Raw genomic sequence first — 26,187 nt, forward strand, 5'->3', positions numbered from 1 at the left:
ACTATAGTAACTACAGTAACAGCATGGAAGTAGACTATAGTTACAGCATGGAAGTAGACTATAGTAACAGCATGGAACTAGACTATAGTAACAGCATGAAACTATACTATAGTAACAACATGGAACTAGACTATAGTAACTGCATGGAACTAGACTATAGTAACAGCATGGAACTAGACTATAGTAACAGCATGGAACTAGACTATAGTAACAGCATGGAACTAGACTAAAGTAACATCATGAAACTATACTATAGTAACAGCATGGAACTAGACTATAGTAACAGCATGGAACTAGACTATTGTATCAGCATGGAAATGGACTATAGTAACAACATGGAACTAGACTATAGTAACAGCATGGAACTAGACTATAGTAAAAACATGGAACTAGACTATAGAAACATGGAACTAGACTATAGTAACAGCATGGAACTAGACTATAGTAACATGGAACTAGACTATAGTACCGTAGAACTAGACTATAGTAACATAATGGTACTAGGCTATAGTAACAACATAGAACTAGACTTTAGTAACAACATGGAACTAGACTATAGTAACTACAGTAACAGCATGGAAGTAGACTATAGTAACAACATGGAACTAGACTATAGTAACTGCATGGAACTAGACTATAGTAACTACAGTAACAGCATGGAAGTAGACTATAGTTACAGCATGGAAGTAGACTACAGTAACAGCATGGAACTAGACTATAGTAACAGCATGAAACTATACTATAGTAACAACATGGAACTAGACTATAGTAACTGCATGGAACTAGACTATAGTAACAGCATGGAACTAGACTATAGTAACAGCATGGAACGAGACTATAGTAACAGCATGGAACTAGACTAAAGTAACAGCATGAAACTATACTATAGTAACAGCATGGAACTAGACTATAGTAACAGCATGTAACTAGACTATTGTAACAGCATGGAAATGGACTATAGTAACAACATGGAACTAGACTATAGTAACAGCATGGAACTAGAATATAGTAACAGCATGGAACTAGACTATAGTAACAGCATGGAACTAGACTATAGTAACAGCATGGAACTGGACTATAGTAACAGCATGGAACTAGACTATAGTAACATGGATCTTGACAAAAGAAACATGGAACTAGACTATAGTAACAGCATGGAACTAGACTATTGTAACAGCATGGAACTAGACTATAGTAACATGGAACTAGACTATAGTAACATGTGAATGGTTAGGAAATAATATGTCATGTTTTATTCGTACCTCAGCCAGCATTGTGAATGGTTAGGAAATAATATATCATATTTTACTCGTACATCAGCCTGCATTGTGAATGGTGTCTGAGGCGGTGACATACTAGACCGTGGCAGTAAATCTAATACTTTAGATTTACTGCCATTTACTGTTTTTAGTCACGCTTGAAAGGTCTGGGGTGGTTCTGTGGTTATAAGTTACTGACCTTGGAATACATCTCTGACCATGCTGGAAGGGTCTGAATCAAACCCAATGTCCACCTGGTACACTGGCAGGGTATGGATCAAACCCAATGTACACCTGGTACACTGGCAGGATCTGAATCAAACCCAATGTCCACCTGGCACACTGGCAGGGTCTGAATCAAATCAAATGTCCACCTGGCACACGGACAGGGTCTGAATCAAACCCGATGACTACCTGGCACACTGGCAGGATCTGAATCAATCCCAATGTCCACCTGGCACACTGACAGGGTCTGAATCAAACTCAATGTTAGGGGGAGGGAAGATTGGTCAAGAGGGTGATGATTATTGTTGTTCTACTGCCTGATTGTTATGCAACACCACTGTTTACAAAAGCTTTTGTTAAATCAGCACAACAGTTTTCAGCTGTGCTAACATAATTGCAAAAGGGTTTTCTATTGATCAATCAGCCTTTTAAAATGATCAACTTGGAATAGCTAACACAATGTGCCATTGGAACACAGGAGTAGTGGTTGCTGATAATGGGCCTCTCTACACCTATGTAGATATTCCATAACAATTCAGCCTTTTCCAGCTACAATAGTCATTTACAACATTAACAATGTCTACACTGTATTTCTGATCAATTTGATGTTATTTTAATGGACAATTTCTGGAGATTTTCTTTCAAAAACAAAGACATTTCTAAGTGACCCCAAACTTTTATTACACCATGTAGGAGCAGTATAGACCTAGTCTGTTCATTATATGCATCTTCATGATGTATTGTTACACCATGTAGGAGCAGTATAGACCTAGTCTGTTCATTTTATACATCTACATGATGTATTGTTACACCATGTAGGAGCAGTATAGACCGACAGTAGCTGGCTACTTATTTAGATTTAGTTTGACTGAATGAAACTGCCTTAAATGTGCTGTAGGTAAAATAAATATTCGCACTAATCAATCAACACGTTCCTGTCTTTGTATGTCTCAATATAATAGTATTATTTAATTATATCAATTTAAAATAATCTTTGTCTCATAATAAAATATTTTTCTCAACTGCGTTTCCCCTCCAGTCAGCTGACGGCAATGTGAGTATTTCAGGCGATGCTGCCAGCGTGACGTATAATCTAGTGGACGGTTCTTCATAAACAGCTCGTCAACCACCTCGGCAGCTTGCTAGCCAACATAGCCGAAAGATTCAAGCTATTTAGACTCTTTCGGTCTATATTAGCTACCGTGTTTTAGACACAATTCTGTCGTATCTACATGTTAACCTATTTAATTTAATATTACGTTATTTTGTATTAGTCAGCTATAGTAGATGGCTGGTTAAGTTAGCACTAGTCTAGTCGCTAATGATAGCTAGCTAGCTAACATCCCCGAACATGAGCTTCCTAAACTTCTCTCCTCCTGCTAAAGAAGAGGCAGTCTGCTGGACGGAGAAAGAAGCTATGGGGCTGAACATTGTCGTGAAAGAGGAGAAGGAAGAAGAGGCGGTCACAGTTAAAAAACAAGTAGAGGGTGAGGCTGTTACAGTGAAAGAAGAAGAGAAAGACGTTTCAGTGAAAGAAGAGGAAGGCGCGTTCAGAGTGAAAGAAGAGGAGGAGGATGTTACTGTGAAAGAAGAGGAAGAGGAGGATGCAGTTTTTGGAGTGAAGAAGGAAGGAGAGATTACTGTCACATTGAAAGATGAAGGGGAGATAGGAGATCTGAGTAACACCAGTAAGTACCACCTTGAATTTGTTTTTAACTTTGGATGTTCGGGGTTGGCTCGTCAATACATCTTCAACGGAGGATCCTGGGATGATGACTAATATGTCTAGAATCAGACAACGTAGAGAGCAAGCTACCCCTTTCCGTTTCCAAAAAGTGACTTAACATATATATTTGAGAAGGGTCTATCTGCTGACCGCAGACTGGGGGGCACGGCATGTAGTGATTTTCGTGTAGTGATGATTTACTACACACAGTGCCCCCCAACAGTGTCATATGAGAGTTGGGTTGGCTACACCAAAGATGATGGATATACTGACAAGATGTCTCTCTGCCCTGATAAGGGGAGTCATTGTCCACAAGCGGCACTGCTGGTTCTTTAGCTCTCGCCTACCCTTTCTTTGGATTGGTGGACACTTCTTATTATTGTAATCTATTTTTGACATATTCTGAGGGTTGTTGACGTCAACCGCCTGTATTCAATGGAGAGGGATGCTAAGCTACTACTCATGGCATGGATATGCATAACCATCTCGAGACAACTCCTATAGTGTTTTTATTAGAACACGCCGTTCTATACCTGGTAGAGGTTGATATCTGACAGAAATGAAAATCTCTGTTAGAAACTTAAAAAGGGGGAGTCTAAAGCTGCAACAACTAGGATTTTGGCTTCTGGACAATGAAATAAAGTTGATATGAAAACCAATAGAACAGGAGAGAAATGGCATAGCGGTGGGTCCAATCGAACAGGAGAGAAATGGCATAGCGGTGGGTCCAATGGAACAGGAGAGACATGGCATAGCGGTGGGTCCAATAGAACAGGAGAGACATGACATAGCAGTGGGTCCAATAGAACAGGAGAGAAATGACATAGCGGTGGGTCCAATCGAACAGGAGAGACATGACATAGCGGTGGGTCCAATCGAACAGGAGAGAAATGGCATAGCGGTGGGTCCAATAGAACAGGAGAGACATGACATAGCGGTGGGTCCAATCGAACAGGAGAGAAATGGCATAGCGGTGGGTCCAATAGAACAGGAGAGACATGACATAGCAGTGGGTCCAATAGAACAGGAGAGAAATGACATAGCGGCGGGTCTAATAGAACAGGAGAGAAATTACATAGTGGTGGGTCCAACAGGTAAATAATTTTTCCCCAATGATATGATTCCTCCTGTCTATACAGAAATATGTAAGATACTTTACCAGAAAGCATGACGTTGCCACAGAGGAATCGGGGATCATTGGCTTCCTTACAATAATACCTGTGTTTGGTTTCAAATCACAAGCTTGTAGGCTTATGCCTATTTGGGCAGTGCATGTGGCAATAGGCCTCGCTGATTATTGAGTTGAGGCTGTCAGTGAAAAGCATCTCAAATAGGTGTGAAGATAATGTCTCTTGAGTATCATTTAAAATGTTGAGACAAGGAGAAGGGGAGGGTTGTGTGGTGAAGATATATGTGAGTCTCTTCAGAATGTCCTCCTCCTGGCTTCCACCAATTCTTGCTCCTTTGTTGTTTCATTGTGTGAATTGATTGCCCTTAGATTGAGTTTATCATATACATTCCCCATTACAAATGTCACCAGTAGTAAATGCACCGTTACTTCCTGTTATTTGGTTACATTCATTTCTGTTAATGCACGTATTAATTAGTCATTTTTTAATTTCTTTATTTATTTCACCTTTATTTAACCAGGTAGGCCAGTTAAGAACAAGTTGTCATTTACAACTGCGACCTGGCCAAGATAAAGCAAAGCAGTGCGACAAAACAACAACAGAGTTACACACAAACAAACAGTCAATAACACAATAGAAAATAAAAAATAGAAAAATCTATGTACAGTGTGTGCAAATGTAGGGAGGTAGGCAATAAATAGGCCCTAGAAGCTAAATAATTACAATTTAGCATTAATACTGGAGTGATAGCTGTGCAGATGATTATGTAAAAGTAGAGATACTGGGGTGCAAAAGAGCAAAGGATAAATATCACTATGGGGATGAGGTAGTTGGGTGTGCTATTTACAGATTGGCTGTGTACAGGTACAGTGATCGGTAAGCTGCTCTGACAGCTGATGCTTAAAGTTAGAGGGGGAGATATAAGACTCCAGCTTCAGGGATTTTTGCAATTTGTTCCAGTCATTGGTAGCAGAGAACTGGAAGGAAAGGCGGCCAAAGGAGGAATTGGCTTTGGGGGTGACCAGTGAAATATATATATGGAGCGCGTGCTACGGGTGGGTGTTGCTATGGTGACCAGTGAGCTGAGATAAGGCAGGGCTTTACCTTGCAAAGACTTAAGGATGACCTGGAGCCAGTGGGTTTGATGACGAATATGTAGTGAGGGCCAGCCAACGAGAGCATACAGGTGGTGGGTAGAATATGGTGCTTTACCTTTCTCATTTTGTTTGAAGTGCTCCATGTGAGCAATGAGCATGTCTGGTTTCTCTATCCTGATAATGTTGAGGGAGCGCCCACCTGCGCATAGAACTACTTGGCCTGCTGCGTGGAAATGTAGGAACGTTTTTAAAATTTATTTTTACATCCATTGTGACGTTCCCCGGCAAAAAGAACAAAATGTCTCTCAACCAGAAGAGTACACTCAACCAGTAATACATACACATTACATATCATGTCTGCATTATAGTCTATCACTAGATAACTGAAATACTTACCACTCTTGGCTTTGGGCAAAGGACCAACACAGTCCACCAGAACCCTGCTGGAATGTTTGTCAAAAGCAGGAATATGCTGCAAAGGTGCAACCGGTACAGCTTGGTTTGGTTTACCTGTCCACTGGCAAACACCACAGGATTTACAATGAGCCACAACATCCTGTTTCAGACGTCTTGTTGACACCAAGATGACCTGCCATACTACCATCGTGAGACAACCTCAGTATCTCTTGTCGAAGCGCAACTAGAACAACAATTTGAGATTAACTGGGCCAATCGTCTTGTCCAGAAGTGGCGTGAGAACGCCTTGTCCTCGTTAGAACGCCATGTCCTCGTTAGACCGTCATATCCTCGTTAGAATGCTATGTCCTCGTTAGAATCCATCTCCTGTCAAAATGACCAACAAAAACTTAATTAAACTCCTCTGGATACACCTCAGCAAAAAGAGGGGTGAGGGAAACATCTTTACTCTGTTCAGCAATCAGCTGCTTCCTAGAAACATCTCAACTCTGTTCAGCTGTCAGCTGCTTCCTAGAAACATCTCAACTCTGTTCAGCTATCAGTTGCTTTCTAGAAACATCTCAACTCTGTTCAGATATCAGTTGCTTCCTAGAAACATTTTTACTCTGTTCATCAATCAACAGCTTCCTAGAAACATTTTTTACTCTGTTCAGCAATGTGCTGCTTCCTAGACATCCAAGTGTCAACTGTAGGGATCCTCTCTTCATTCAGAGGTTCTACAAACTCTCACTTTTGGGGTTTTCAAAGGAGAGGTCAACTCAGGAGGTTTACCGAAATCAGGATCACTCACTAACGTCTCCGACAGAACAATCATGGTGGGATCGCTGACATCCTCAACACTAGACTTGCTCCTGGCGAATTTCTTAGACAGAGCACTTCTAACGGCACATGCTGGGATCACTTTAGGGTTCTTTTCTGATAACCCATCTGGTTCCTCAATTCTGGGTTCCTTACAAATGACAGGATTTGGCACAATTGCGATACGTTTCTAGAAACATAAATCGCTAAACTTTCATATCACATCAAAATAGGTAACCAGTCTCGATGCCCCAGAAGGTAAAATAAATTTGTTTCTCGTCATTTCTCCTTCCTTCAGGCTTCTTTTTCTTCTTTGGACTTTATATGGTGGTTGGCAATGAACTTTAAGGTGCATTACCACCATCAACTGAACTGGAGTGTGGACCTCAGTTCATATTTTAATCACCCACATGGGTATATACCAAGACGGTCGTGAAGAGGGCACAACAAAACCTTTTCCCCCTCAGGAGAATGAAAATATTTGTCATGGTTCCCCAGATCCTCAAAAGGTAATATAGCTGCACCATCGAGAGCATCCTGACCGGTTGCATCACCGCCTGGTATGGCAACTGCTCGGCATCTGACCCTAAGGCGCTACAGAGGGGAGTGCGAACTGCCCAGTACATCACTGGGGCCAATCTTCCTGCCATCCAGGACCTATATAGTGGGTGATGTCAGAGGAAAGCCCACAAAATTGTCAGAGACTCCAGTCACACAAGTTATAGACGGTTTTCTCTGCTACCGCACGGCAAGTGGTACCGCAGCACCAAGTCTAGGATCAAAAAGCCTCCTCAACAGCTTCTACCCCCAAGCCATAAGACTGCTGAACAATTCATAAAATCCCCACCGGACAATTTACATTGACCCCCCCCCCCCTCCTTTTTGTGCATTGCTGCTACTCGCTGGTTGTTTGTTACCTATGCATATTCACTACGCCCCCACCTTCATGTACAGATTACCTCAACTAGCCTGTAACCCCGCACACTGACTCGGTACCGGTGCCCCCTGTAATATAGCCTCCACACTGACTCGGTACCGGTGCCCCCTGTATATTTCCTCGTTGTTGTTATTCTCATTGTTACTTTTTATTATTACTTTTTATTTGAGTCTACTTGGTAAACGTTTTCTTCTTCTTGAACTGCACTGTTGGTTAAGGGCTTGTAAGTAACGCATTTCACGGTAAAGTCTAAGCTGGTGTCTTGACGGATTTGTAAAAAACGGTTTGTCATAAAACACTATATATTTATATTTTTTAAATGTTGCTGACACCCCTCCCCAGAGGTGTCTCATTATTGGGATTCATTGCTGATTCCTACCTGTAGCTCACGATGAGGTGTTTAGTGATACAGGTTAAGGGCCCTGTTGGAGATTGGTGGTTGGTGGCGGAGTCGGGGGGAAAAAGCAGGGTTGGACACGGCCATGTTATTATCCCACACACAGTCTCTGTGGTTCAAATGAACCCCATTCCTGGTAATTAGATATGATTACAAATTTCCCCGGTCTCTTACCACAGAAGGGTTCCGTCTGTCCCATTCCCAGCTAGGTTACAAGGCGCTTTATCACCAGTACCTATGACTGGTTGATAGGGGAAACCTCCATGCTTATTATAGAAAAAATAATTTGGGGAAAACTTTTTAGTAAACTGACATAAAATAACAAACCTGTTTGAAAAATGAAAACTATTCCAAAGCTAACTTTGACTCCAAAACTAAAATATCCTAAAATAATATTATAGTAAATAATAATATTATGTTCGGTTTGAAAAAATTATATCTTGACTTTGGGCAAAAATAGAATTGGGTTTTATGTGGTTTTAAAGCTTCTGAACCTGGTGGCTGGTAAATGCTGCCATGGGAGGGCAATGTTTCAAATAGACCTAGCTTGTGTGTCACTAGCTACCACCAGAAATACTTTCAGAAATTAGGATAATTGACTTGTTCTCTGTAATATTGTATAGCTTTGCAATTGTAACATTATGTACTTTCAAGGAAAATAGGCATGTTTCTCGACTCATACCCTGACTTTAAAAAGGGATTTTGTGAGATTATGCTTAGGAACTGCGTGTCACAGCATGACAATATGAACGCGATTGGTTCGACCGTCTCTTGTACGGACGGGCGTTATATACTCTGACATTTTCTGGAATAGTTTTATTTGAAAACGTTTTTGTGCCTGACTTGAATTTGGAATGCACTGTACTGTTCATCTCTGAAACCCACTGAGATAATTCCTTTGATACAGCAGTAGCAATACAGGGATATAACATCTACAGAAAAGACAGGAATGCTTATGGGGGAGGTGGTGCTGTATACAGTGCATTCAGAAAGTAGTCAGACCCCTTGACTTTTTCCACATTTTGTTACGTTAAAGCCGTATTCTAAAATTGATTAAATGATTTTCCCCCCCTTTTAATTTAGCTAATTTATTTGGCACACCTGCATTTGGGGAGTTTCTCCCATCCTTTGCAGATCCTTTCTAGCTCTGTCAGGTTGGATGGAGAACATCACTGCACAGCTATTTTCACGTCTCTCCAGAGACGTTAGATCAAGCTCAAGTCCGGGCTCTGGCTGGACCACTCAAGGACATTCAGAGACTTCCCCCGAAGCCACTCCTGTTGTCTTGGTTGTGTGCTTAAGATTGTTGTCCTGTTGGACGGTGAACATTCGCCCCAGTCTGAGGTCCTGAGTGCTCTGGAGCAGGTCTTTCATCAAGGATGTCTCTGCACTTTGCGCCGTTAATATTTTCCTGCTTCTGAAAAACCTGGTGCCAGGTTTCCTTCAGATGTGACTCTTGGCATTCAGGCCAATGAGTTCAATCTTGGTTTCATCAAGCCAGAGAATCTTGTTTCTCATGGTTTTAGAGTCCTTAGTGGAGTGCTGCAGAGATGATTGTCCTTCTGGAAGGTTCTCCCATCTCCACAGAGGAACTTTGGAGCTCTGTCAGAGTGACCATCAGGTTTTTGGTCACCTCCCTGACCAAGGCCCTTCTCCCCCAATCGCTCAGTTTGGCCGGGTGACCAGCTCCAGGAAGAGTATTCCCTTTAAGAATGATGGAGGCCACTGTGTTCTTAGGGACCTTCAATGCTGCAGAATCTTTTTTGGTACCCTTCCCCAGATCTGTGCCTCGACACAATCCTGTCTCGGTGCTCTAGGGACAGTTCCTTCGACCTCATTGCTTTGTTTTTGCTCTGACATGCACTGGCAACTGTGGGACCATATATAGACCGGTGTGTGCCTTCCAAATCATATCCAATCAATTGAATTTACCACACGTGAACTCCGAACAAGTTGTATATACATCTCAAGGATGATTAATGGAAACAGGGTGCACCTGTAAGAAATTGAGTCTCTTAACAAAGGGTCTGAATACGTATGTAAATAAAGTATTTCTGTTTTTTACCTGTTTTCACGTTTTCATTATTGTGTGTAGATTAATGAGGATTCTATTTGTTTAAATCTATTTTAAAATAAAGCTGTAATGTAACAAAATGTGGAAAAGGGGAAGGGGTCTGAACTTTCTGAATGAACTATTTAAAAATGTTAAAATGTAACCTATTTAATTCACAATCACGGCCGGTTGTAAACACAGCCTGGACTCGAACCGGGGTGTCTGTATTGACGCCTCAAGCACTGAGAGACAGTGTCTTAGACCGCTGCATCACTCAGGAGCCCCAAAATCATGGGGCTGTTTTTCTGCAAAGGGACCAGGACGACTGATCCGTGTTAAGGAAAGAATTTATGGGGCCATGTATCGTGAGATTTTGAGTAAAAACCTCCTTCCATCAGCAAGGGCATTGAAGATGAAACGAGGCTGGGTCTTTCAGCATGACAATGATCCCAAACACACCGCCCGGGCAACGAAGGAGTGGCTTCGTAAGAAGCATTTCAAGGTCCTGGAGTGGCCTAGCCAGTCTCCAGATCTCAACCCCTTAGAAAATCTTTGGAGGGAGTTGAAAGTCTGTGTTGCCCAGCAACAGCCCCAAAACATCACTGCTCTGGAGGAGATCTGCATGGAGGAATGGGCCAAAATACCAGCAACAGTGTGTGAAAACCTTGTGAAGACTTACAGAAAACGTTTGACCTCAGTCATTGCCAACAAAGGGTAGATAACAAAGTATTGAGATCAACTTTTGTTATTGACCAAATACTTATTTTCCACCATAATTTGCAAATAAATTCATAAAAAATCCCACAATGTGATTTTCTGGAGAGAAAAAAAATCTAATTTTGTCTGTCATAGTTGAAGTGTACCTATGATGAAAATTACAGGCTATCTCATCTTTTTTAAGTGGGAGAACTTGCACAATTGGTGGCTGACTAAATACTTTTTTGCCCCACTGTATATGTACTGAACTGGTCTGATGCTTTAAGCACGCATTTGATTAAATAATTAAGACAAGATAACCTAACCAGAAGGAGAAAAATACTGCTGTTATGCTCTTGAAGTTTCCGGTAATGGGCTACACCAGAGGTCGACAACCTTTTCCATTTGGAGTGTGAAGTTATCTGACCATTTCTAACTAAAAATAATAACTCTCAAAATAATTTCAGTTTGTAATCCAAGATGGCGTAGCAGTAAGACGTGTTTGTTGTAAATGTTGTCTTTTTTTGTATATATTGCAATATTTCAATCTCTTTTTCCATCTTTAAATTAAATATACCTTCCGGCAACCCGCCTCACCCAATGTGATATGGATCTGCTATGTTTTAGACCTTATAGCTAGAACCTCCATCAGAAGATAGCCATCAGAAGCTAACCAGCTGATTAGCTACTTGCTATTTAGTCATTGTTCGCCAATGCTAGCAACCTTTACATTTTTAGCTAAGAGACCAGCTGTTTTTAGCCTGGATAATACCTGCCAGTCTGCACAGCGCAATATCAACCCTGAGCATATCGGACTGTTTTTCTCCATTACATCACCGTATTCCTGCCGTAAGCTCTGGACCATTACACCGGATAATCGCAGCTAGCTAGCTGCTACCGAGTGGCCCAGCCCCGAAGCTAGCCTTGACCCAGGCCCATCTCCTGGCCTGCTCAGTGGACCCTATGATCACTCGGCTACACAGCTGATGCCTCCCAGACTCTTCACTAAGAAGACTAGAAGCCACTACATCACCGGATTCCTGCCGTAAGCTCTGGACCTTTGCACCGGATTGGCTATAGTGGCTAACGCCCTTGTCCCGAAGCTAACACCAATTAGCCTCGAGCCAGGTGCATCTCCCCACTAGCAAACAAATTTACTCCAGCTACAATACCTCTTTTGCCAATTGGCCTGGACCCTTTGTCGACACGGAGCCCCGCCTATCCATCACGACTGGTCTGCCTACACAATGCCGTCCAATGTGCCCTCAACCGGCCTTTGCCAGACATCGGTTACGCCCTTGTCCCGAAGCTAGCACCAGGTGCATCTCCCAGCCAGCGTAGTAAACACTACCATATCGGCTTCCCTGGTTCATATATTGCTGTTCACTGGACCCTATGATCACTAGGCTACATAGCTGATGCCTGCTGGACTGTTATTAATCACAGTACTCCATTTTGTTTATTTTGTTTAACTGTCGGCCTCAGCCTTGAACTCAAGCCCTGTGTGTAGTTAATTGACCCTTTCTGCCCATTCATTGCCATTTTACCTGTTGTTGTTGTTGTCTTAGCTGATTAACTGTTGTTGTCTTACCCGTTGTTGTCTAAGCGAGCTCTCCCAATCAACACCTGTGATTGCTTTATGCCTTCCTTTATGTCTCTCTAATTTCAATATGCCTTGTAATACTGTTGTTTAGGGTAGTTCTTATTGTTTTATTTTACTGCAGAGCCCCTAGTCCCACTCAACATGCCTCAGAGAACTCTTTTGTCCCACCTCCCACATATGCGGTGACCTCTGGTGGTTAATTTCTTTATTATCAAATGAGGAGAGACAAACTTCACACAAGTCAGAGTTATACTTAAAAAATTCTGAAATTTTCATCCCCATCTACAACATTTTCCAACAAGATAGAACTGCCAAAGGGGGAGGAGTTGCAATCTACTGCAGAGATGGCCTGCAAAGTTTTATCCTACTTTCCAGGTCTAAGCTCAAACAGTTCGAGCTTCTAATTTTAAAAATGAATCTCTCCAGAAATAAGTCTCTCACTGTTGCCACCTGTTACAGACCCCCCTCAGTTCCCAGCTGTGCCCTGGACACCATATGTGAATTGATTGCCCCCCATATATCTTCAGAGTTCATTCTGTTAGGTGACCTAAACTGGGATGCCTGGTTGTTCTTTAAAAGTAATTTCCTCACCACCTTAAATAAGCATGTCCCTTTCAAAAATGTAAAACTTAGAACAGATACAGCCCTTGGTTCACTCCAGACCTGACTGCCCTTGACCAGCACAAAAACATCCTGTTGCGTACTGCAATATGCAACTTTTCAGAGAAGTCAGGAACTAATACACAGTCAGTTAGGAAAGCAAAAGCTAGCTTTTTCAAACCGAAATATACATCCTGTAGCTCGAACTCCAAAAAGTTTTGGGACACTGTAAAGCCCATGGAGAATAAGAGCACCTCATCCCAGCTGCCCACTGCACTGAGGCTAGGAAACACTGCACCACCGATAAATCCACGATAATCGAGAATTTCAGTAAGTATTTCTCTACGGCTGGCCATGCTTTCCTCCCGGCTACCCCAACCCCGGCCAACAGCTCCCCACCCCCCGCAGCTACTTGCCCAAACCTCCCCAGCTTCTCCTTCACCCAAATCCAGATAGCTGATGTTCTGAAAGAGTTGCAAAACCTGGACCCGTACAAATCAGCTGGGCTAAACAATCTAGCTAGTTTATCTGGGCTAAACAATCTGGACCCTCTCTTTCTAAGTTTATCTGCCGCCATTGTGGCAACCCCTATTACGAGTCTGTTCGTAAGGTAGCCTAGTGGTTAGAGCGTTGGACTTGTCACCGAAAGGTTGCAAGATCGAATCCCCGAGCTGCAAAGGTAAAAATCTGTCATTCTGCCCCGAACATGGCAGTTAACCCACTGTTCCTAGGCCGTCATTGAAAATAAGAATTTGTTCTTAACTGACTTGCCTAGTTAAATAAAGGTCAAATAAAATAAAAATAGTCTGTTCAACCTCTCTTTCGTATCGTCCGAGATTCTTAAAGATTGGAAAGCTTCCGCGGTCAACCCCCTCTTCAAAGGGGGTGACACTCTAGACCCAAACTGTTACAGACCTATATCCATCCTGCCCTGCCTTTCCAAAGTTAATAACCAGTTATGCATTAGGGGTGCTACACATTTTTTGGGATGAAAAACGTTCCTGTTTTAAACAAGATATTTTGTCACGAAAAGATGCTCGACTATGCATATAATTGACAGCTTTGGAAAGAAAACACTCTGACGTTTCCAAAACTGCAAAGATATTGTCTGAGTGCCACAGAACTGATGTTTACAGGCGAAACCCAGATAAAAATCCAACCAGGAAGTGCCTCATTTTTTAAAACCGCCTCATGCCAATGACTCCTTATATGGCTGTGAATGAGCTACGAATGAGTTTACGTTTTCCACGTGTTCCCCAAGGTGTCTACAGCATTGTGATGTCTTTTTAGGCATTTCCATTGAAGAATGGCTGTAAGGAACCATATATAGCATGTGGTCACATGGTGTCTCCCGCAGAAAATCTTGCGTAAAATACTGAGGTAGCCATTTTTCCAATCGCTTCTTATGAGAAACCAATTGCCTCGACGGATATATTATCGAATATATATGTTAAAAACACCTTGAGGATGGATCCTAAACAACGTTTGCCGTGTTTCTGTCGATGTTATGGAGCAAATTTAGAAAAATGTTTGGCGTTAATAGTTACAGCATTTTCCGGTTGATTTCTCAGCCAAGCATGATGAAGAAACGGGAGCTATTTCGCCTACAAAAATAAACTTTTTGGAAAAAAGGAACATTTGCTATCTAACTGGGAGTCTCCTGAGTGAAAGCATCTGACGTTCTTCAAAGGTAAATTATTTAATTTGGTGCTTTTCTTATTTTCGTGAAAATATTGCCTGCTGCCAGCAGAGCCTAGCATAGCATTATGCCATGATAAACTTACACAAATGCTTGTCTAGCGTTGGCTGTAACGCATATTTTGAAAATCTGAGATGACAGTGTTGTTAACAAAAGGCTAAGCTTGTGTTTGAATATATTTATTTCATTTCATTTGCGATTTCCATGAATAGGAAAAGTTTCTAGGGGTATTTATGTCCGCTGCGTTATGCTAATGCATTTGAGGCTATGATTACGCTCCCGGATACGGGTTTGCTCGTCGCAAGAGGGTTAAAAAACACTGACCATTTTTTAATCCCACCGTACCTTCTCCGCTGTGCAATCCGGTTTCCGAGCTCAGCCACGCTCAAGGTACTAAACGATATCATAACCGCCATTGATAAAAGACAGTACTGTGCAGCAGTTTCATCAACCTGGCAAAGTATTTTGACTCTGTCGATCACTGTATTCTTATCGGCAGACTCAACAGGCTTGGTTTCTCAAATGACTGACTCGCCTGGTTCACGACTTCTCAGATAGAGTTCAGTCTGTCAAGTCTGTCAAGCCTGTTCTGTTGTCCGGACCTCTGGCATTCTCTACGGTGGTAGCACAGGGTTCAATTTTCGGGCAGACTCTTTTCTCTGTATATACCAACGATGTTGCTCTTGCTGCGGGTGATTCCTTGATCCACCTTTACGCAGACGACACCATTCTGTATTTATCTGGCCCTTCTTTGGACACAGGGTTAACAAACCTCCAAACGAGCTTCAATGCCATACAGCACTCCTTCCGTGGCCTCCAACTGCTCTTAAATGTGAGTAAAACTAAATGTATGCTCTTCAACCGATCGCTGTCCGTACCCGCCCGTCCAGCATCACTAATCTGGACGGTTCTGACTTAGAATATGTGGACAACTATAAATACCTTGGTGTCTGGCTAGACTGTAAACTCTCCTTCCAGACTAATATTAAGCATTTCCAAACCAAAATTTAATCTAGAATTGGCTTCCTATTTCGCAGCAAAGCCTCCTTCACTCACGCTGCCAAACATACCCTCGTAAAACTTACTATCCTACCGATCCTTGACTTCGGCGATTTCATTTTCAAAATAGCCTCCAACACTCTACTCAGTAAACTGGATGCAGTCTATCACAGTGCAATCTGTTTTGTCACCAAAGCCCCATATATCGCTGCTCTCGTCGGCTGGCACTCGCTACATATTCGTCGCCAAACCAACTGGCTCCAGGTCATCTGTAAGTCTTTGCTAGGCTGCCTTAACGCAGCTCACTGGTCACCATAGCAACACCCACCCATAGCACGTGCTCCAGGAAGTATATCTCACTGGTCATACCCAAAGCCAATACCTGCTTTGGCCACCTTTCCTTCCAGTTCTCTGCTGCCAATGACTGGAACGAATTGCAAAAATCAATGAAGTTGGAGACTTATATCTCCCTCACTAACTTTAAGAATCAACTATCTGAGCAGCTTACTGACCGCTGCTGCTGTACACAGCCCATCTGTAAATAGCCCATCCAACTGCCTACCTCATTCCCATGTTTTTATTGACTTATTTTTGCTCTTTTGCACACCAGTATTTCTACTTGCACAACATCATCTGCAAATCTATCACTCCAGTGTTAATGCTAAATTGTAATTACTTTGCTACTATGGCTGATTTATTGCCTTACCTCTGTACTTAATTTGCAAACACTGTATATAGATTCTTCTATTGTGTTATTGACTGTACTTTTGTTTATCCACGTGTAACTCTGTTGTTTTTTTCTGCACTGCTTTGCTTTATCTTGGCCAGGTCGCAGTTGTAAATGAGAACTTGTTCTCAACTGGCCTACCTGGTTAAATAAAGGTACTGGGTACTTTTTTCCTGTTGAAAAGTCATATATAAATACAGTAAAGTATAAACACACTAAAGGGAAACAAATAAATGTTTTGAGCAAAATAGTTTTTTTTTTTAGAGAGAACTGCAAACTACAAGGTGTGAGTGATGCCATAGTAAGGCATTCAAGGAGTTGGTTTGATGGGAAGTCGTGATGTCATCCAATAGGCGACTGATCTTCATGTGAATATTCATTAATTCTTTTTTACATCCTTCCTGTTCTGTCAAGTTGTTTGTTGATCATTGTTAGAAAGCCATTTTCAAGTCTTTCCATAGATTTTAAAGACAATTTATGTCCAAACTGTAACCAGGCCACTCGGGAACATTCAATGTCATCTTGGTAAGCTCCTTCAGTGTAGATTTGGCCTTGTGGTTTAGGTTATTGTCCTATTAGGACAGTTTTTTTGTATTCAGATCTCTGAAATGCACTCTACCTACGTAACATTTAGTTTCCTTATATTACGCTGGGAAAACAGTTTTCATAGGCACAGAAATCCTAAATCATTTGAGTTTGCAAAATCCAATGGTTCTAACGGAGAGTCACCTTAACTTTATTGACAACACCCAAATGGATATGGTCATGAATGCGGTTCTTCAATAATTACACATACAGTAATTATACTGTAGCTGTTTTGTTAAGTCACATGTTCAACTATCATCAACTTATCCAGGAAATCATTTTCTGAATGACAATCACCACGACATGCAACCAAGCTGCTTCTTCATTCATTACTCTGGTAAAGACAGTTATGCCGTGCTCCATGTTGGATCCAACATCCCTAACACATTGATGTTTATAATGTGTTATTGTCTGCTTGATTTACAGTAGGGTCTCATTAGCCTGTTTGGACACAGATACTTACCTCATGTTTATTTTTTATTTATTTTACCTTTATTTAACTAGGCAAGTCAGTTAAGAACAAATTCTTATTTTCAATGACGGCCTAGGAACAAAATCAAATCAAATGTATTTGTCACATACACATGGTTAGCAGATGTTAATGCGAGTGTAGCGAAATGCTTGTGCTTCTAGTTCCGACAATGCAGTAGAGAACTGTTCCTTGATGGATAGGCTATTGTACAACACACAGAGCTATTTTCCTATATTTGTTTTTAGGTGAAGTTATGGGTCCTACAGTAGGTATATGTTATTGTTATGGGTCCTAGAGTACACTATGTGTGTCATGCAACAACAACCAAAGTACTTCTTCATTCATTACATAGGTTTATTTGTTGTTAGATGAAGTTATGGGCCAATTTTGTAAACAGTGTACAAACCCTCATTGTCAGGCTGATGGAACAGTGTTTAAGTACAAGCGGCTGATTTGAGATGATGACACAAGCATTATATTAAGCAGGACATTCAAACGAGCCATACAATTATAATAAAAAGTACTGTGAAATGCAGTCATAAGCGACCTGGAAATGGAGGTTCCTCCCCTGAGTTTTCCCACATTCACATTCAGAATACATTGTGAAAAACTAAAATCTTTGCTCACCATTTTTGCTCCTGGCAGATATACTACATCCATAACTATCAGTTTCCTCATCAGCAGGGAGGGGTTTCTACAACCAAATTGAATGTGCATTGCCCTCGTGCCACAATTTTATGAAACAGGAAGGGGCCTATATTGGAGACCAAAAGTCGTCTGGCACACTGCTTAGAGTGTCAACAACATGAATAACTTATTTCTAGTCTACAATCTTAGATGTTACTACTAATGTGAAAAGAAGACAAAATATGACTGTTCTTGCTCATTTTAAGACAAATGTCAAATAATCATTACATTCATTACAGACGTCAATTGTTGTACAACATCATGGCTACGCTGTTGGCATCACTGTTTCCAATGGATTTCCGCTGTTGTTGGCCTTTAACCATCTGTCTGACTTTGTTGTTCACACAGGAGAGAGACATGACTACCGTGGGTCCTCTGGGGAGCCTCAACAACCTCATGATGCTGACAAGGCAGAGAAGAGTCTCTCCACATTAGAACACCTCAAGAAACACCTGCAGAGATCCACAGGGAAGATATCTCACTGCTGTTCTGACTGCGGGAAGAGATTCACCTCAGCAGGCATTAAAATTCATCAGAGAATCCACACAGTAGAGAAATCGTATAACTGTACTCAATGTGGGAAGAGTTTTACTCATTCATCCAGCCTGATATCACACCAGAGAACACACACAGGAGAGAAACCGTATAGCTGTACTCAATGTGGGAAGAGTTTTACTCATTCATCCAGCCTGATATCACACCAGAGAACACACACAGGAGAGAAACCTTATAGCTGTACTCAATGTGGGAAGAGTTTTACTCATTCATCCAGCCTGATGTCACACCAGAGAACACACACAGGAGAGAAACCTTATAGCTGTACTCAATGTGGGAAGAGTTTTACTCATTCAACCAGCCTGATATCACACCAGAGAACACACACAGGAGAGAAACCTTATAGCTGTGGTGAATGTGGGATGAGTTTTACTCAGCAAAGCAGCCTGATATCACACCAGAGAACACACACAGGAGAGAAGCCGTATAGCTGTGATGAATGTGGGAAGAGTTTTGATACATCTAGCCATCTTACTGTACACCAAAGATCACACACAGGAGAGAAACCGTATAGCTGTACTCAATGTGGGAAGAGTTTTTTTACATCTAGCCATCTGAAGATACACCAGAGAATACACACAGGAGAGAAGCCTTTTAGCTGTACTCAATGTGGGAAGAGTTTTTTAACATCTAGCCAGCTGAAGATACACCAGAGAACACACACAGGAGAGAAACCATATAGCTGTGGGCAATGTGGGAAGAGTTTTACTCAGCTAAGCAACCTGATATCACACCAGAGAACACACACAGGAGAGAAACCGTATAGCTGTGATGAATGTGGGAATAGTTTTACAAAGTTGTGTAATCTGACACTTCACCAGAGAACACACACAGGAGAGAAACCTTATAGCTGTGCTCAATGTGGGAAGAGTTTTTTTACATCTAGCCATCTGAATATACACCAGAGAACACACACAGGAGAGAGACCTTATAGCTGTGATCCATGTGGGAAGAGTTTTACTCAGCTAAGCAGCCTGATTTCACACCAGAGAATACACACAGGAGAGAAACCTTATAGCTGTACTCAATGTGTGAAGAGTTTTACTCACCTAAGCAGCCTGATTTCACACCAGAGAACACACACAGGAGAGAAACCCTATAGCTGTGATCGATGTGGGAAGAGTTTTACTCAGCTCAGCAGCCTGATATCACACCAGAGAATACACACAGGAGAGAAACCTTATAGCTGTACTCAATGTGGGAAGAGTTTTACTCACATAAGCACTCTGATATCACACCAGAGAACACACACAGGAGATAAACCATATAGCTGTAATGAATGTGGGAAGAGTTTTGTTCAGTCTGGCAATCTGACAGTACACCAGAGAACGCACACAGGAGAGAAATTGTACAGCTGTAATCAATGTGGGAAGAGTTTTGTTCAATCTGGCAATCTGACGGTACACCAGATAACACACACAGGAAAGAAATCTTGAGATAATCTGATACAACTCTGATCAAGTTTTATCTGATCAAGTAATAGAAAATACATACATGGAGTGGTTTCATGATATCAAGTAATTCATGTCACAATGTGGACTGTTAACACATTGTAGTAGGAGTATTTTAATATTGTCACAATGTAGAAGCCTAATCGTATGCCCCCTTATCATTTGATTTCAACATGATATGGATATTAGCCTCAGGGGGAAAATCCAGGCTCTGAATTGAAAGAGTACTATTGTGATTTAACAAAAAAAATTACTAACAAAAAAAGAGTTGTGTTACACTTGAATAAAAATGCAACACTTCAAAATGTAGCGAGCTGTTTTCTACAAATTGTCCTCTAACCAGGGATGTACACATTACTCCCAGATTCCGTGTGGTTTTTGAGCAGTTAATTTTAACAGGATGTCCCTCCCTCTCTCGCACATGACAAGTAAGTGTTGCGGTTCTCTTAGTGTTGGGGACCCATAAACTCAAAATGTAGCTGACTGTCTTCTGCAGGTTGTCTTCTAACCAGTGAGCTAAAAGATATCTCCCATTTCCATGTCTTTTTTTTAGTTTCAACAGCAAGTACAACCTGATTTCCCCACTAATTGATATCAGTGATGTATTGCTGCTTGTGTCCATGGTGAGGACAACTTGGTTTCTGATTGTCTCAAGGTTGGGCAGTCAAAAAGATTTGTGTTTTGTGTTTAGCCAGTGCGTTCCATGGATTCTTGTTTGTAATTGTTGACTGCCAGTAGACACCATGTTTATATTGGTGAAGCATTGTAGTTGATTATAATGTGAAATGGAAGTTGTTTTCTGTTGGTGGTGCGCAATCTCTTAATTAATGTGTTAGTCTTTGGTTTTTCCATTTATGTTTTGAGGTTGAACTTTAGCGGGTATAGCTCGTTAGCACATAGGGCGCACTGATTGGTGTCACCTCGTTAGTCAGTATGTGTTACACCTGTGCTGGCTTGTCCATCTCGTTAGTGGGAAGGTGTTTCACCTGAGCTGGTCCAGGTTCTATTTAAGAGTGTCTGGCCCAGTGCTCCAGTTGTCTTGATAGATGTGGAGAGTCAAAACCTTTAGTTCCTCCACTTTTTTGGTTTACTTCCTGTCTGTAAGTTTGGTGTGAGTTATTGTTTCCCTCTTTTTGGGCAGATTTAGTGGGTCTCATGTTGTGTATTTTATGTCCCAGTTGTTGTTACTAGTCAACTTTCAGTGAACACAGAGCAAAACTGCAACGTTATGTTATAATACTTTTATTGGATCAAATAGTTGTTTTTTGCAACATAATAGAGTGTTCTTATAACTATTGCGTCTGTGTATTCTACTGAGGATGGTCCTCTGGGGGATAACACTGACAGGAGCTTTACAATGTCTTTTGGGTGATAAAACCTAAAGTGACCGCATTCCAGAGCATGAGTTAATGTTTCTGTTCTATATGGTACCAGGGCGAGATGACCACAGGGCCAGACCCTGGTCTCTACACAAAGAGAGACCAGAGTACTATTAGGGGTTCCTATTTACAGCAGATACTGTCTCCTGTAACCTTGTGACCCGTTCTTTATGTCTATTGTTGGTCTTGTAGGTTGAAAAGGGTTTAACTTGGCTATAAAAGACCTTTGTACTTTTGTCTCGTGGCTCTCAATAAATAATCTGGGGGTGGTTTGTCGACCAGCCATTATCTTAGAGCACTCAATTGATTCACTTTATATGTGTGCGTTGTATTGACCTGCCCCCCTATTAAGTGAATAAAGATTTAGTTTAAGAATAACAATGACTTGTGTGATAAGTGTGCCTCCTCATTTGATAATAAAGAAATGAACCACATTTGGGGATGTGAATCTTCACTTTGTGACGCTCCTGATGACCTGGGTAAATGGTACACGAGGGATCCTTCAAACTTGGAATCTCAGGAGACCACACTTCGGGAACGGAGCAGATGGACCCACCTCATACGCTCTGAGTGTATTCTTGTGTGAAGAGGGCCGAGCCAGCTATCTGTGAACTAGATGAGAACTAGAATCTGTGTTTACTAGTTAAGACCATGTTTGATATAGAATAAGCTAGTAAGGTGCACCTGTAATTATTTTAAACCTGCAATTGTTTAAAACCTGTATCCCATTTTAGAAGTATTGAAAGATGACTTACATTATCCTAGGAACTAACCATGACATAGAAATGTGAAAATATTCCTGTAGGTTAAATTATTGTTGAAAAACAATTGATTAGGTATGTTTGGGAATAGCATTGTGGGGACTGCGATATGAGATGTGTGTGTGATTGAGTCTTAATCTGAAGTTTGGATTGTAACAGATCTATAGTTCCACACAGATCTATAGTATATTTTTTGTTCTGCTGGGAGTATGTTTGGAAAGCTGCTTCGTAGCTATGGAGAGTCCTTGAAAAAGCAAATGGAATGGTTGTTGTGAGTACCTGAGAATTTCTTCTGTTTTATATGCGTTCTGTGAATATGAAAATATGATAAATTGAATGTGTGTATAATTGATTTCTAGAGATTTGATAAAGTAATACTGGGAATATAATTAGATGTAGACGAACGTAGGTTTTGAGTTGGTATCTTTAATGGATAATTTGATAAAGATTAGGTTTAAGCATTATCAAACCGTCTACAAAGTCTGGGCAATTGTCTCAGAAACTGATGGGAGTGTGTCCACTTTAGGGCAAGTTACACTAAGGATGAAACTATAAAACGCTTATTGGATTTTCTCTGTCCGGGTACTACATTTGAAATAAAACTGCCCTTAAGGCCTGGGGGGTCTTCCCAGTATGAGAGAGTTGCTAGATGTATTAAATAAACCTTGTTCTATTAAGTTACAGTGAACCAAGTTGGCTGACGAGCTGTTGATGTTGAAGAAGCATCCCGTCCACTAGATTATACGTCACAGTGGCAGAATCACCTGAAAGATGAACGCCATCTGCTGACTGGAGTTGGTATCGCAGCTGAGAAAATACTTTCAAGCAAAACAAAAAGCGACTGCCCCTAAAAACCAACGACTCCCTTTGAAAACGGGCGATGTGGCATCAGAAACATGTATTATAGTGGAAAATGTACTACAAAGTGCAGCTAAATAGAATAACTTTGGTCATATCCACTCAGCACGTGATATTCAAGGACGTCGAATTATGTAGTAGTATTGTACATGTAACGTTTCCAAAATGGGATAGTATTGTCTATGTAACGTTTCCAAAATGGGATAGTTTTGTACATGTAACGTTATGCCCCCTTGTGAGTTAATAGTATTGCATGCTGTAGCAGGCTATATAAAGAGGAAGACCTCCATTGACGATTCAGTTCGTTGTAACATCTCGTCTGGACAGATCACCGTCCTTAGTTAACGAAGCTAAGGTCAGCTAGTTCATTACCACAAAAGTGAGAACTGTTCTCGATTGGATACTTACGTTAACGAGTGTAAAGCCATGTTGCTTTTATGGAAACGATATAGAATATATGGGAAAGAATATAGTTCAGGAAATAATCCAAACCTAGTTGTGCCTAGTTAGGACATAACGTTATCTAGCTAGATAACGGTACTGTACTGTAGCTCATACAATGTTGACGGTCAAACCCGGCTTTCTAATATTTACGGTAATTAACTAAAGTAACGTTATGGAAGCTATTCACAGAAAACCATCAGTCTTCGTTATTCATTATTATTACGTTATATTATTATTATACATTTTTTCGAGACATATTCAGAGCCAAACATCAACCCAATTTAACCTTTTTAACTGTTGTCGCATACAAACTTGTCACCATCGTTTTCAGTTGTCATTGCGAAGTTCCCGGAAGAAGTCCAGCAACAACGGAGGTTCCTCGATGAACCCACCTTCTAACAAGTTATTTGAAGAACCTTTTGAGGCTGTTTTTCATTGACTAAAAACCCTACGGTTCTTAGGCGATTTGAGAACAACTCCAGTTGAACCCTTCATTGTTAGAGTGGTCGGCTCTATTTACTCTCAGATTCAAACATGCTGATTAGATTCAAACATGCTGATTAGAATCAATGATCAACTCAGCTGCTGCTCCTCCAATACAGTGAGAGGTGAGACGGTGAACTGACGTTGAATCATAATGATTATGTTGATTAAAATTAATTCGTGAAACTGTTCATTCCAATTTTTTGAAAAACGTATTTTTCCCCACTAGCTTCTTGAACTCTCGTCTTCCTAAAACTCACTAGCTTTCTAGAACTCTCGTCCCCTTGGAAAGAGCCCAAACAAAACTAATCTCCAATAAGGAAAAACGTGCAGTCAAAATAAATAGTGATCCATGGCAACACACTGGCTAAACACAAAACATTTTGACTGCCCACCCTTGAGACAATCAGCAACCATGTATGATTTCAAGAGGAGACTCCTGCAATATCCATAGTAACTTCCCACCTCACTGCGGAGCTTCTCCCTCTTTTCAGGGTTCACTATATAGGCATGTTGTTGGATCGGGGCCCAGTCCCTAATGTCATGCTCTAGTACATTTGGGTTGGCACATGTGAGAATTAACCCTGATATTCTAAAAGCAGGGCAACAATGTCAATATAATTGTACAATTGGTTGCATAAATAATTATCATTACCAAATGTGAAATTAACTGTAAATATCAAAACGGAATATACACAATTGTAAATATAAAATATCAAAAGCAAATTTACACCCCTTTGTTAATATGTATTGGCAATACTTCACTTAGTGGTGAGGCATGGAATAATAACAAATGTATATTTTGTCAGGCTGGATGTTTGAAATATGAGTAGGTGATTTGAGTCATGCTTCTTCAGTAGTGGAATAAAGACAATTAGCACTTGAATGTTGTAAAGAAATGCTGGAGTGATGTAGGATTGTTAATAAAATTGATGTTAGTTGAGAATTATCTGTTAACTGATATGATTAGAATATTCCGCCCTGAAACATATAATTGTATGGAATGTATAAAATCATAATCAATAAATGTGTAGTCCTAGTCAGAATTAGGGTAAAACAATATGTCTTTATGGTATTTTAAACACAGACAGTCTTAGCTTGGTGCCGACCCGACTAGAGATTTGGGTGAGAACGGGGAGTACGTCTCAAGGACAAGGTCACTGATCTCTGTCGGCTGGGTAGTGAGACAGACAGTGTGTGCGTCTGTTTGTGTGTATGTGTGGGCGTGAGAAGTCAGTGTAAAATGAATTGTTTGTATTCTTGACTTTAGCTGGGCCTCCGTCTGTTTCATTCAACCAGGATCTTACAATTCTGGTTTGCAGACAGAGTAATATAATTAAAATTGGGTTATGGACCTGGAGAATATAATTCTCTTATCAATTGATTATAGACCAATTTATTATACTGCATCCATGTGTATAGGCTGCAAGTACATTGAAATTAAATAACTGATATCGATTAGGGGGGGGAAATCAGATTGTACATGCTGTTGAAACTAACACAACAACAACAAAAACATAGAAATGGGAGATATCTTTTAGCTCACTGGTTAGAGGACAACCTGCAGAAGACAGTCAGCTACATTTTGAGTTTACATTTACATTACATTTAAGTCATTTAGCAGACGCTCTTATCCAGAGCGACTTACAAAAATGGGTCCCCAACACTAAGAGAAATGCAAAACTTATTTGTCATCACTCATATCGCGAGAGAGGGGGGACATCCTGTTAAAACTAACAGCTCAAAAACCACACAGAATCTGTGAATAATGTGTTCATCACTGGTTCGAGGACAATTTCTAGAAAACAGCTCGCTACATTTAAATGCAGCATTTTGATTCAAGTGGGTCACCAACGTGGTAAGTGTAACACAACTCTTTTTGTTACATCATATAAATAGTACTCATTCAATTCAGAGCCTGGATTTTTCCTGAGGCTAATATCCATATTTTTAATTTTTAATTTTACTAGGCAAGTCAGTTAAGAACAAATTCTTATTTTCAATGACAGCCTAGGAACAGTGGGTTAACTGCCTGTTCAGGGGCAGAAAGACAGATTTGTACCTTGTCAGCTCGGGGATTTGAACTTGCAACCTTCCGGTTACTAGTCCAATGCTCTAACCACTAGGCTACCCTGCTGAACTCAATAGA

General features: G+C 40.9%; 1 protein-coding gene across 1 annotated transcript; it reads left to right on the forward strand.

Annotated features, from left to right (window-relative positions):
• Positions 1-2,601: 2,601 nt before the first annotated feature.
• LOC135572410 (zinc finger protein ZFP2-like) lies at positions 2,602-21,873 on the forward strand. The gene is made up of 2 exons (XM_065020155.1): positions 2,602-3,172; positions 18,456-21,873. Exons 1-2 carry the CDS (start codon positions 2,836-2,838, stop codon positions 20,096-20,098), a joined length of 1,980 nt encoding a protein of 659 aa, XP_064876227.1. The 5' UTR covers positions 2,602-2,835; the 3' UTR covers positions 20,099-21,873.
• Positions 21,874-26,187: the final 4,314 nt, after the last annotated feature.

This window comes from Oncorhynchus nerka, linkage group LG2 (assembly GCF_034236695.1).
Source record: "Oncorhynchus nerka isolate Pitt River linkage group LG2, Oner_Uvic_2.0, whole genome shotgun sequence".
NCBI lineage: Eukaryota > Metazoa > Chordata > Actinopteri > Salmoniformes > Salmonidae > Oncorhynchus > Oncorhynchus nerka.